General features: G+C 40.0%; 1 protein-coding gene across 3 annotated transcripts in view; it reads right to left on the bottom strand.

Moving 5' to 3' along the window:
• Sptbn1 (spectrin beta, non-erythrocytic 1) overlaps positions 1–13,083 on the bottom strand; it is a 198,349-nt gene that overhangs the window by 40,543 nt on the left and 144,723 nt on the right. For all 3 annotated transcript variants that reach the window (XM_046423981.2, XM_058573111.1, XM_046423990.2), the window contains 9 exons: positions 12,804–12,895; positions 11,144–11,224; positions 10,626–10,741; positions 7,314–7,426; positions 6,374–6,561; positions 5,020–5,137; positions 3,834–3,992; positions 2,885–3,187; positions 318–471 (listed from right to left, as the gene is read on the bottom strand). In XM_046423981.2, the coding sequence (XP_046279937.1) occupies positions 318–471; positions 2,885–3,187; positions 3,834–3,992; positions 5,020–5,137; positions 6,374–6,561; positions 7,314–7,426; positions 10,626–10,741; positions 11,144–11,224; positions 12,804–12,895 (1,324 nt within the window). The remainder of the gene's footprint in view (positions 1–317; positions 472–2,884; positions 3,188–3,833; positions 3,993–5,019; positions 5,138–6,373; positions 6,562–7,313; positions 7,427–10,625; positions 10,742–11,143; positions 11,225–12,803; positions 12,896–13,083) is intronic.

Here is a 13,083-nt window from a genome sequence, read left to right on the forward strand (position 1 = left end):
TGGGGGCAGTCACACCAGGTTGTTGGTGCACATCGGTACTTTGTGTGGTCTGGCAATTTCATTGCCAAATGTCAAGCCACTCAAAACCAAGCAACATTTGAGTATTTAAGGAAAAAATACTTAATTCAGAAAAATGAGACAGAGTTAAAGCACTCAGAAGGTCACTGCACTGCACCTCATGACAAGATGAGAACAAACCCACCAAGAACCTACAATAGTAGGGTAACTTCAAAGTTCCATTGCCATATACAACTTATGTACTCCTATAAATACAGGTCTCTGGTATCTAGGAGATGTGTGGACAGGTCCATTCTTACCTTCCCCATCTGTTGCAAACTTCTGGGCGGAGGCATTGACGCCTCTCACACGCTCTGCCTGGATTCCAATGTCAGCTTCTACTAGAGCATGTTTCTGTAACAGGTCTTCCACACCAAGCAAATGTTTGCCATAGTCTTGAGACAATAATAGCACCTGGGCACAAGAGGCAACAGAGAAGAAATTGTTAACAACCCTGACTTCAGCATCACATCATCTTTGGCAAGCAGAGAGCCAGCAAAACCAAGTCATAGTTTCCCTTTGGCTCGCCATGGACCCCCAAATTTAGGGGAAGATGATGGTGAACAAACCAAGCTCAAGCACAGTGAACCCAAAAGCTAGCATCAAGAGAGATACAATAAGACATAATAAGCCAATCTTTTCTTCCATCTACCTTGGAAGAAAAGAGGCCAGACCCACACCAGGCACAGACAGAGAGACGGGTGGGGACCTGTACGGAGAATTCTAAAATGTAAACTGAGACTTCAAGAGAGACAGTGCTACACCAATACTACTCAAGAAGGAAAAGACAGGGCTGGGATTATGGCTCAGTGGCAGAGCACTTGCCTCACGTGTATGAGGCACTAGTTTGATCCTCAGCACCACATAAAAAGGAAGGAAGGAAGGAAGGAGCTGTGTACATCAAAACTAAAAAAAATATATATATTTAAAAAAAGAAGGAAAAGATAAAGGTAACAGATTTGTTCACATCAGAGTTTAAAGAAATCTCTTATAAAAGTTGTTGACCCCTTGAGTAAATGAGTCTCCTACCCGAAGAGCTTACTGATATGTCTCCATGATACTCATACAATCAGTGAGAGAAGAATCTAGCAGAAAAGTTAACAAGTCACATCTTTAACCAAATAAGAAGAGTGGGCTCAGGTGGCTATCATGTTTGGTAGATCCCAAACAAGGTCTGGGGCTTAAATTTAAACCCTCTAGCATTTAATTTTGTTTCTTCCATCAATCAGCCAAAGTACTTTCCTTCACTTATCCTATATATTCTCATCCTCTCTCCAGATGGTATTTCTACTTTACATTTCTGAGGAAGTCTCTGACACAACCTGAAATTATGATATGCATTGTGATTTATGTAGCACCTCTTTTGCTACATTTTATGAACATTTCTATTTTAAGAGGTCAAGATAGACCATACCTGAGAGGAGAACATTATAAATCTGGGATAATAGGTGGGGGAAAACTGATGGTATCAGGTGACCTTGCCCCTCTGCCAGAACAGTGCAAGAGGCAAGCAAGAGATGAGGGATGACATTCTAGACGGCAATCTCCTGCATAAGGTCAAGTTTGGGAAGACAGTGTGCTGAAAAAGGAGGCTTCACAGGACTTTTTAAAAACTGCTCTCCTTTTAGTCTGTCTACAAGGGTAAACGCCTCCCTGGTGGAGAACTGCTTGACGTGGATGAGCATTCCGTGGCTTGAAGCAGAGGACACTAGTAAGCCATGAGACTTTGGCACAATGGCAGGTCTCTTAAATGGGTAGGGGAAAGCTTGGAACTCTCTGCTTAGATTTGTCACTAATGGAAGGAGACATACAAATCAGCATTAATAGTCATTACCACAGTTATGGTTTTAATCTGGAAAGCCCCCTAAAAGCTCCGTGTTGAAAGCATGGTCCTTAATGCTGTGAAGTGGGGCTTTTAGGCAATGAATGGATCCTGAGGGCTCTGACTCAGTGACTACTCTACTGACAGCTGGAGGGACTACTGGGAGGTAGTTGGAATAAGTAGGTCACTGGGGGTGTGCCCTGGAAGAGCTTATCTTCTCCCTGGCCTGTCCCCCACTTCCCTGGTCCCTTGCACTCACCCCTTCTCTTGGCTTCCTGGCTGCTATGAAGCCAGCAGCTTTCCTAAGTGAAAGCCCTTCCACCACGATATTCTGCCTTATCTTAGGCCCAGAGTAATGGAGCTGGCTGACCATGGACTGAAACTGTGAACCAAAATAAACCTTTCCTCCTGTAAGTTGTTATTGTCAAGTACTTTGGTCACAGAGAAGAAAAGCTGATCAGCACAACCATCCAGTCCCATCTTACAACCTGTATATATATTACCACACTCCTACTTTACCAGATGAGGTACACAGTAAGAACGAGCTCCACTCATAGACAAAGGAAGTACAAAAGAGACTGGGCAACTCCAGCATTCACAATCTGAACTCCAGCTTCCTGGCCCATATTCTGTCCAAACTGTGCCCACATTACCTCCCCAAAGCAGTTATCATTCATGCATAGAAAAAAAAAAAAATCAATGGGACTGAAAGCTAGTTCAACTTAAGAATTAAATGACAACTTGATTGATTCTTAACACTGGAATATATGTAAGTCACAGTAACAGACCACTAGGTGGTTTTTGTGACAATGGTTTCATACCCCCATCTCATTTAACTTGTGAACTGATCATCTACCCATGGGTAGTGTGGCCCACTCTGGCTTTACAGAGTGAACAATAGACATAAGATACAAGCATATGAGGGACTAGTGGGTGGTTCCAACAAAAGAAAGACATGCTTCATCTTTTTGGCTCTAATCTCACTGGCTTTCAGTCAAGTATTACCTTCATCTCATCCATCCAGTCCATAATGTAGAGCATTTCCTGGAATATCTTCTGTAGTCCCAGGTTCATCTCGAGACGCTGTCTCCGGGCCTTGAGCAGTTCCAGCAGGTATTCCCAGAGCCGGATGACATTGTCCTTCCTTGCTGTGATACGCTTGATATCATGGTAGTTCTCTGCCTCGAGCTCCCTGGCCACAGCCACCACAGCCTGCACACGCTCCTCATATGCGGCAATGTCTGTCTCAATGGCCTCGTGCTTTTTTGTGGCAGCCTCAACTGCAGGAAGGTCAAATCCAAAGTTGTCCTACAGAGAAATGGAATGAAAAGAAACACAAAATAAGTCATCCAAACAACAACAAAAGAAACAGAACAGAGTCAAATCCTTAGTCTCCCAATGCTTTCTGTCCTCTTTAGGTATCTTAAAACTCCCTGCCAGAGCTCAGATGCCTCTCCAAAACCAATCAACAACTTCTCTTTTGAAAGAGGTTCCAGCTCATACTTACCACCTAACATAAGAGACTAGAGCAGGTGGTAGTTTATGTCAAACCAAGAAAATGAAAGACACTTTTATTTATTTAACGACCAGCCTCACTTTACTGCCTTGAAGCTGGTTGGTCAGACTGAAGAAAAGGGGGGCATTTAAAAACCTTTCGTGTAAATGTGAATGGCTGGCGCGCGCGCACACACGCACGCACGCGCACACACACACACACACATCAGCTTTAAACAAACCCTGTGAGCTGTTTCTATGAGTTAGATAAATAGAAAAGGAAAGTATACTGGAAATTATAAACATCATCTTCATGGGAAGTGAGCAAGATGGCTAGATGGTCACTTCCTAATACTTGAGAGCCAATGAGCAGCTGTCCTACAGTCCTGGACCTCTGGAGACAGTCAACATTTCTAGACTATCCCAGGAATGGTTTTGTTAATAACATTGAGAGCAGAACCTGAGACACCAGACGCTGGTTTTCGCTCAGCCAAGTCTCCCTCATAGCTGCCTTGCGGTCAAATCTGCGGGCTAGCTGTTCCAGTTTCTCCTGTCTTATGAGCTCGTTGCGCAGTGCCAGTTCTCTTTCATGTTCCGCTTTTTCCAGTCTTTCCCAGGCCTGGAGAATTGAAAAAAAGAATGGTTTCCTGCAATGTTCAAGACATTTTTTTTTTTTTTTTGGTCTACAGCCAACAGCTAGTATTTCTTAAAATGACCCAAGAACTTGAAAGGGAAATTATCATTCTCACCCTAACAGACTCTTAAGCCTTGAGAAAAAAATTACTCCTCTCTTGGTGTAGCCTCCTGGGACACCTGCCCCTAAGGAAACTTAAAGATCCTGTATTGTACTTGGAATATGAAACAGTACAGATATGGGGTGAATACAATTAAATTACAAATCTCTTATTTTTAAAAAAGGAAACAAAGTAATTATCTTAAATAGCTCTGATCACATAAAAAAGATAAATTATTTTTCTCAGAACAAAATCGTGTTATGAATCACTCATTTACTCCATCTTGTGCTACTTTAAAAAAATTCCTAAGTCTGAATATTTGTTTCAAAATCCTGACCCATTGTCCACATTAAATTCATCTCTATAATGTGTCTTATTCACATTAAAAAAAAAATAAAAAAGATCCAAACATTCCAAAGAAATTTAAGTGTGTACAACTAAGTAGAGTTTTGGAGTTTTCTAATTTCCCACTGTGAAATTCTATAACTGCAGACATAATTGTATACACAATAATAGAAAACTGTTTATCTGCCTCTCTGATGGAAGGAGCCAACATCTCAAGCCCACAACCTCTAGGTTCAAATACATGAAATAAAGTTTTAAGTTCTCCTTTGTATAATGTGAAGATGTTTGAGTTGATTGCTTCAGACAAATGAGGGATAAACTTCTGAGTAACAAAGTAAATGGCCTAGACTAAGGCTGGTTTGATAAAATCTGACACTGCCCCTAAAACTCCAATAGATGGGCCTACAACAAATAATCACTGGACCCTCTGCCACACCTGGCATTCATCAGTTCAGCAGGCAGCGAGAGACCCTTCCATTCTCCTGCCCACTAAGACACCAAGACTAAAAGACAGAACCTGAAGCTTGTAAGAGCTCAGGCCAACAAGGGACTGAATGGATGTTTTACCTTATTGATATCAGAGATGAGCTTCCCCTCTCGGGGCATGTAGACCTTCTGATTGTTGGCCCGCATCTTGCTCTGAATAGTGAAAAGCAGCACTTCCAAGTTCCCCTTCTCAGTAAATCTAAGCACAGAAAAAATAGCGATTAACATGATTCAGTGAATTTGTTCTTTCAAGAGGGAAAATTCATTTGTTACTAAAGGAAAAACACATTTCACACAGTCACACAATTTTAAAAGCTATTTCTCTCTGGTCTGATTTATGTGAAATGTGTGTTAGACAGCAGTGGACTGGGTTAGCTGTTGGTCCTTACAAACCTTGGAATATGCCAAACTGTGGAGGTTCTGTTCTTTCTTTTGTTTTGTGGTTGCTTGCTGTTGCTGGGATTTATATTTGAAGGTATCAAGGGCATACTGTACTCTTTTATTAATCATATCAATCAAGATTAAGTCCTGCACAGTGGACTTATTTGATTCAGAGAGCCCAGTGAATGCACTTAACTAGGATTATTTTATATGTCTTCCAAATATTTTCAATGGGTCCCAGAAATTTACAACAGAGTTTACAGAAAAGTGAATGACTTCAGAACTAGAGTAAACAAGAGATAAAATTCACAATCCTTACTTGAAAATTGTAAACTTTATATATATGAAAAGTCAAAACTGTTATGATGTGAAAGGATATGAAATGATTTACTGGATTTTTTTTTTTTTTTGCAGGGGGGGTCCTGGGGATTGAACTCAGGGGCTCTCGACTACTGTACCACATCCCCAGCCCTATTTTGAATTTTATTTAGAGACAGGATCTCACTGAGTTGCTTAGTGCCTTGCTTTTGCTGAGGCTAGCTTTGAACTTATGATCCTCCTGCCTCAGCCTCCTAAACTGCTGGGATTAAAGGCATGTTGCCACTGACTATCCTCCTTTATTTAACATGATACTAATGTTTATATATTGTGTTACAGATTTAGTAGGCTAACTATAGGTTACTCTCTCAGATACACCTTAGGTTTTATACTACACAACATATACACAGTGCTACTTTTCTAAAACCCCCACAATATGGTGTTTTAAAAGACATTTGGCAGAAGGGTTTTGGAGTAGGGACTGAGGACCTGTATCAGCTCTTAAGAGTCTCACATATTCTGTATGTCAAGGGCACATTTCTGCTAGACAGGGCTCAAGGGGAAGGCATGATTTACAATAAATCTCAGCAACACAGAAGCAAATGGAAGGGAGAAAGGGCATTTGAGAGGTACTCAGTTAAGAGATGAGATCACAGAAGTCAGAAAATGGGGGTCTACTGGATGCTATAATCTCTCCTGCCATGTTAATGGTAATACATGACAATATGCATCTTACTTGGGTGGTTTCTCCACGGTGCGGTAAGTGTTGAATGCCTGAAGCTGTTGTTGAACCCCAACCAGTGAATTGGCAAATTTGCGATTGTTCAGAATAATGATGGTTTGTTCAATCCACTCCAGAAGGTCTGAGGCAAGTGATTCATATTTTTCAATCATTTTTTCTGTTTCAATAGCATTGTCAAGCACCTATAAACAAGAGTTAGAAAAACTAAATATCAAGATTCTATCACCATGCAAGGAAAACATGATTGTAAGCCTACAATGAGCATGTGCACACTCAATGACTGGCTTTGAAATGGTTCTGTGATGCTCTGGCACAAGCATTTTAATTCAAGGAACCATTTGCTAATAGTCAGCCAGACAGTGGCTATTATTTGTGAGCAATGACCACTTAACTCAACTGCAATTGGTTCTGTAACCTCCCAACCCTCAGGGAAAAGATTCAGAATGACTTCTACAGTCCAACCTACAAAAATTCCTAGAGAAGCAAAAAGGGTTTGATCCTGTCCCATGAATTTTGTTTCATTGCACTGGGAGGACAATGTCATCGGATCTCAGGTGTTTTGAAAAAATATGGCAGGTGAACATTAGCCACATGGGAAGTAAAAAGCATAAGCCTTTTCTATTGTGGTCAGCAGGATTTCAAGGTCATCACATTAACAGACTCTATCAGACTTTAGATACCCAATTTTCTGGAAATGTTGAGGGGAAGAGTGTTTGTGTCTGGGGCTCCCTTCCTAGATCTTTCAGCCATCACACCCACTCCCACCTCTCATTGCCCTTCAGGAAGAAGTTTCTGCTCACTTACCTGCCTTGAGTTACTGGGTTTGCAATCACAATCATGATGAGCTCATAGAGAAATAAGGTACTAGGTGGCAAGACAGGAAAACTCAGATTTGAATTGTGCATCACAACTTAGAAAACTTGTGTGATCTTACCTTTCCAATTCGTTTTCCTTCAACAGCCAAGGCCTTCATTTTAGAGAAGTAGTGGTAATAAGTTACCACATAAGTGATAATGGATTTCTCATCAGGGTGGTCCACACTGATATCTGTAATCCAGAGAAGACTCTTTTCAGAGTGCTACTCATGATGTTGCTATCCACGCAGCAGTAACAACCTGAACAGCTGTGTGACTAGACTGAACTGCCCAGCACCTTCCTTTCTTTACACTTGAGAGTTCTGTCATTGCTATATTATTATGAGGATAATGAGGATGAAGCCATATGATTGACTGATTTATAACATGATACAAATATTCATAAAATGCCTTCTACATACTGTGTTTGGCTCCCTGCCTTATCACACACTCCCAACCCTTGCCAGCAAACTGAGTTTGTGGTTCTTGAGTTCTCATCTCTGCCATGACACCAGAATCTCTCCAAGTCACTCAGTCTAGACATCTTTGTTTCCTTGTTACCCATATCCAGTTAGCCACAGAATCCCTGCTATCATAGAATCAAACCTGAAACAGTGGCTCCCTCGCTGGGTTTCTCTGTTACCCCACTCATTGCACACGGTGCACCTAGACCGTTCTTCCAGACGCACGGCTGTGAACACATTTTCTCCTAGCTCAAAAATGCCATTAAGTGTAAAGATTATAGTATAAGCCCTTTAGTCCTTCAGAATCTGGTTGAAACTTTCCTTGTCTTTTTATTTATTTATTTAAAAAAATTTTTAAGATGTTGATGGACCTTTATTTTATTCATTTATTTATATGTGGTGCTGAGAATCAAACCCAGTGCCTCACACATTCTAGGCAAGTGCCCCCCCTTTTTATTTCATCAATCCATCCCTCAAATATTTATCAAGTCTTTTCTAAGTGCCAAGCATTGTTCTAGACATTTCTAAATTCTAGAGCCTATTTCTTCTCAGGGACTATATATTCAAACTAAACCTGACCCTACACACACACACACACACACCAAAAAAAAAATAAAAAATAAAATAAAATCCAAAATGCCTTCTTTTCTTAACTTCCCTTTGCCTGAAACGGCCTTCCTCTCCCATCATTTCTTATTATCCTTCAAGATCCAGCTCAAAAGTTATAATTCCAATCAATACAGCCATTCCTGATTTCCACAGCTGGAATTATTCTCTCTCTCTTCTCCCTTAGGACTGCATATATGGGCACCTAGTCCACTTTCTGCCAGGTATTATTTTTATTCTTTGCCTCCAAGACTCATTCCCCAAGGGTAAGATTACCCTGCCTTAGCCCCTTATGTCACTCCACCTCCCAAATTCCTAGTGTGTTACCCCTGCACAAAGTAGGTAGTCAGTAAATATTTACTGAGTGAGGAAGCAAATGGATGAATATGTCAAGTCTTTAGTATGGCAGTATTGAGGGCAGCACTAGCCTGGGTCAGACTGAGTACAGAACACACAGGATAGCTCTGAGAAGATGCATCAGGCGCTTCTTCAAAATACACTCATACGTATACTTTAATTTTTATTCTCCAAACAGCCTGTGTGAAGTGAGATTGTTTCTCTTGTTTTAAACATGAGAACACCTAGGGCACAGGGCTGGGACACTCCCAGTCCAAGGTCAACACAGCAGCCAATGACAGTAACCACCAGATCACAGGTACTGTTCTCCCCTGAGGGCTCCTGGGTCTGCTCAGCCCCACCAAAGGTGCCCAGAGAGGAGAGAACTAAAGGCTAGCCTGAATAAAATGTCAGGCATGTATATAATTTAATAAACATAAAATGCTGATATAACTGAAAGGACTGAACAGGCAAAAAAAAATTCTTTTTTTAGTTGGTCTACAAGTATATTTTAACTGATAATCTTTGAGGCACTGGACAACTAATAATAAAGACAAAATACACATGCCTGTAACCCAGTGGCTTGGGAAGATGAGGCAGGAGGATCACAAGTTCAAAGTTAGCCTCAGCAACTTACCCAGGCCCTAAGCAACTTAGCAAGACCCTGTCTTTAAATAAAATACAAAGAAGGGCTGAGGATGTTGCTCAGTGATTAAGCACCCCTGAGGTCAATTCCCAGTAACAAAAAATATATCAACCCACAGGACCATATCAACTGCCATTTTTAGCATCTGTCTTTGTGATCTGAGAAATATCAATCCCCTTTTTATACTGGTTGATCATTAGAAAAATTAAAGAAGTAGTTAATGAAACATTTGTCAGTGTGACAGGAAAAAAAAAGAGATTCTTTGTAAAAGCACAAAGGGCTAAGGCAAGTCTCCCTTAGGGGTTAAAGCATGAAGATTTATCATGACTGAAAGAATTTTACTTTTCTGTTTATATTCAGAAATCATTTAATGGGTTAGCACAAACATAATTTTATCTTAGCTTCCTGTGGAGAACATACCAGCGAATCTGATGCACTGGAAAATAGCAGCAAACCAGCCTGGCAGCCTCATGACCTCAATTTGCCCTTGGGGAGTTAAACTTCCTGTTGTATATTTATAAGAACTTTAAACTTTCACTCATATACACATAGTTTCACCAATACTTGCTCACAGCTAAGAGAATATATAAAGCTCCAGCACTACAAACAAATCCTTATATGTTTTAAATGTTTTCCAAAATCAGAAAACACTGTTCGGAGAGACCACATTGAAATAAAACCTGGAATTCGGATTTTGTGGACTGTCCCACACAGGCCAGCTGTGTCACCTGCAGTGGGGCTTCGGGCTACTACAGAGAGCCCCAGAGCAGAATAGTTAGTTCATGAGGAGAATGGGATGCAGTCAGCCGTAAGAAAAAAACTTTCAGTGCTGCGGCTGCTTCTACCCATATTCCCTTTCCTAGATGCACTTTCCTCATTTATAAGTTATTTGCTCACAAGCAAACAACGCTCAGCCCATTTTTCAGTCTCCAACCATCCCAAAGCATCCACCTTCAGGTGAATGTCAATAAGCAAGCAATCACTGAATATCTATGCCAGGTTATGTACCATGAACACGGGCACTAACACCCTGCAAGGACTCCCCACTGCCTGCTGAACAATCTCTAAAGACATGAGCTTGTGGGGCACCCAACCCTTCCTGCGGTATTCACTTATTGTCAGCCTAACCACCATTCCCACTAGATCCACAGTGCTCAAACTCACCTGCTTCCCTCTGCCTAGCACACCTTCTCCTTCAGACTATTTAAATTTCCACAAAATTAAGATCCCCTTTCTTTGATATCTAAGCATACTTTATGAATAAAAGGTACAGACACAAGACAGATTTTATATTAAAGCTTTGCTGCTAAAATCCTACCTTTCATTCCTTGAGTCCTTACCTTCAGGGTCCAGCAGTTTAGTGAGGCCAAGATGTTGCTCTGCCAGGTTAAATGCATTCTGCAGATTGTAGTGTGCATTGGATTTCTTCAGTTTATCAAAATCTATCAGATCAGGACTACATAGAACAAACAACAACAGCCAAATATAACAAAAATCATGGCTTGGAAGCAAATCATGTGACTAATGAGACTTGATCATTACTCCAAAAAAATGTTAAAATAACCACTTAGTGTAGTAAAACTACAAAATTATGTAATTATTTAACAATGACACCTGATTTTTGAATAAACATTTGTAGAATATATTAAGAGAATGAAAGATAATGTGTTAAAACTTGCTTATTTTGTTTTGGATAATTTATTTATTCTCCCATTTTTTCCTCACATGGAATGCACAAATTTCCACTGTGGTATAACATCTAAGGCAATGGACTTGAAAATCATAAGCCACCAAGATCTACTATAGAAGAACAGCAATATTCTATCCCACATTGTTAGCATGATTTCTTTAGACTTACCGGTGTTTGTGTATCAGTGCATTGAAGGCCATGCCATCTCTCCAGCTAGTGGTGAAATTGTGAATGTTGACATTGGGGTACCTGCCAAGGACAAAGCACAAGAGAAAAGCAACAGAATTACCACATAAAGATTTATACTTTTGCTAAATGCAGTGTTAAAAATGTGTTTGTAGCTGGGCACACTGGTACACGTCTATAATCCCAGCAATTTAGGAGGCCAAGACAGGAGAATTACAAGAAAACTTTCAACAACATTTAAAAAATATAATTGGTGTGATTCTTAACAATGCTTCCAGGATTTTAAAATTCAAGAAGTTTGATGCTAGCCTGGGCAATTTAGGGAGGAAACTTTGTCTCAAAATAAAAAATTAAAAAGGGTGGGGGTATAGCTCAGTGACAGAGCACCCCTGGATTCAATCCCTCGTGCTGCAAAAATGAAAAAAAAAATGTTTGCTAAGCACTGTAAAATCCAAGATAATACCTATCATTAAAGTCAATTATGTCAACTTCAGTTCGCTATAAAATAAAAATAAAATATATATCTTATGTGGCTTCTCCTGCTTGGTAATTCAATCTCTCAAAAGGCACGAACTGTGTTGTGCCCTAGATTTAAGGCACTACTCTTACTTTGGAAAAAATGACCATAACTAGAGATATGGCTGAGGCCTCTTGCTTCCTTTGGCTTTCTACTCTACATAGTAAGATACCAGGACCAGCAGTCACTGGGAACCGAATATTCACATCACTCTGGGATACAAGGCAGATGGGGCTACCTCTTCATGTGATACTCAGCTTTTCTTTTTCCCTTATATCACTTAGTTGTATGAAGTTTTATATACAGTTAAGTACCTTCCTTAAAAATTTGCCTATGTTTGAACCTTATCCCCAACAAGCTATTCTATACCATTCTGGTTATTAATAAGGTTGTTACCTATAGTTGATTAAAGAATCATTATCTGACTTGACCCGCTTATTAGGTCCTAAGCTCTTCACAGTTTCCATACTTCATATTCATTAGTTATAGGTACATGTAGTGTTGAGAGTAACTCTCCAATTTACCTGATATAAAATCAATTCTCATTAAGAACATATGACTAAAAAAAACAACAACAAAAAAACATATGACTAAAATACTTTGATGATAACTTTGTAGATTTAGTATCAGCTGAGCCCAGAAAACTTTGGTGACCAACAAAAGAGATGCAGTTCTCTAAAATTATCTTCACTAAAATTTCAGTGAAAGAATAAAAGAAAGGAAAACTGGGACATAAAGATTACTCTCAAGTTTACTGAGCAAAGCTCCCCCAAACAGCAGAAGTTAAAGGGAGAAGAAAACTTTCAAAAGCATTTTAAAAATACAGTGGGTGTGATTCTTAATAATGCTTCCAGGATTTTAAAATTCAAAATATAATGGTCTTTGGAGCATCCTTTAAAAAAGTGAATGCCTCTGATCGAAGAAAAATGACAGGTTCAAACTATAAATCAGAACTCCTTCCATTCCAAAAGCTAGCTGAAATGTCAACATAGTAACTGCTTATGTGTTAACAAGCCTCTTCAATGGAAGCCATGGAAAAGACACTTGTCAGCACCTTATAAGTGAGGACTAAAGCAGAACTCTGTCATGGAAGAAGCAGCCCCGATGCCCTTTGCATTCACTCACCCAGCTGTCTTCATCTGGCACCACAGCAGCAAGGCATCCTTGGCAGACTTCTTCTCTTTGTTATCTTCTGTTTCCACACTGATGTCCTGGATCTAAGATTTATAAACAAAAATTTGACAAATAAGTGGGTTAGCAGCCTAACAGCCACTGAAGACCAGGTCTGCATTTATATGAAAGTCAACTTTGGATCAAAATCTCACCCTGCAAATTACTTGCTTACATGTCAATGAAAACTGCTTCCCAAACTAAAAGGCTCAGCTCAGAAGCACTAGCCAGAGCT

Source organism: Marmota monax, unplaced genomic scaffold (assembly GCF_021218885.2).
Source record: "Marmota monax isolate L192 unplaced genomic scaffold, Marmota_monax_Labrador192_F-V1.1 WCK01_AAM20220418_F8-fsc00015, whole genome shotgun sequence".
NCBI classification, from domain to species: domain Eukaryota; kingdom Metazoa; phylum Chordata; class Mammalia; order Rodentia; family Sciuridae; genus Marmota; species Marmota monax.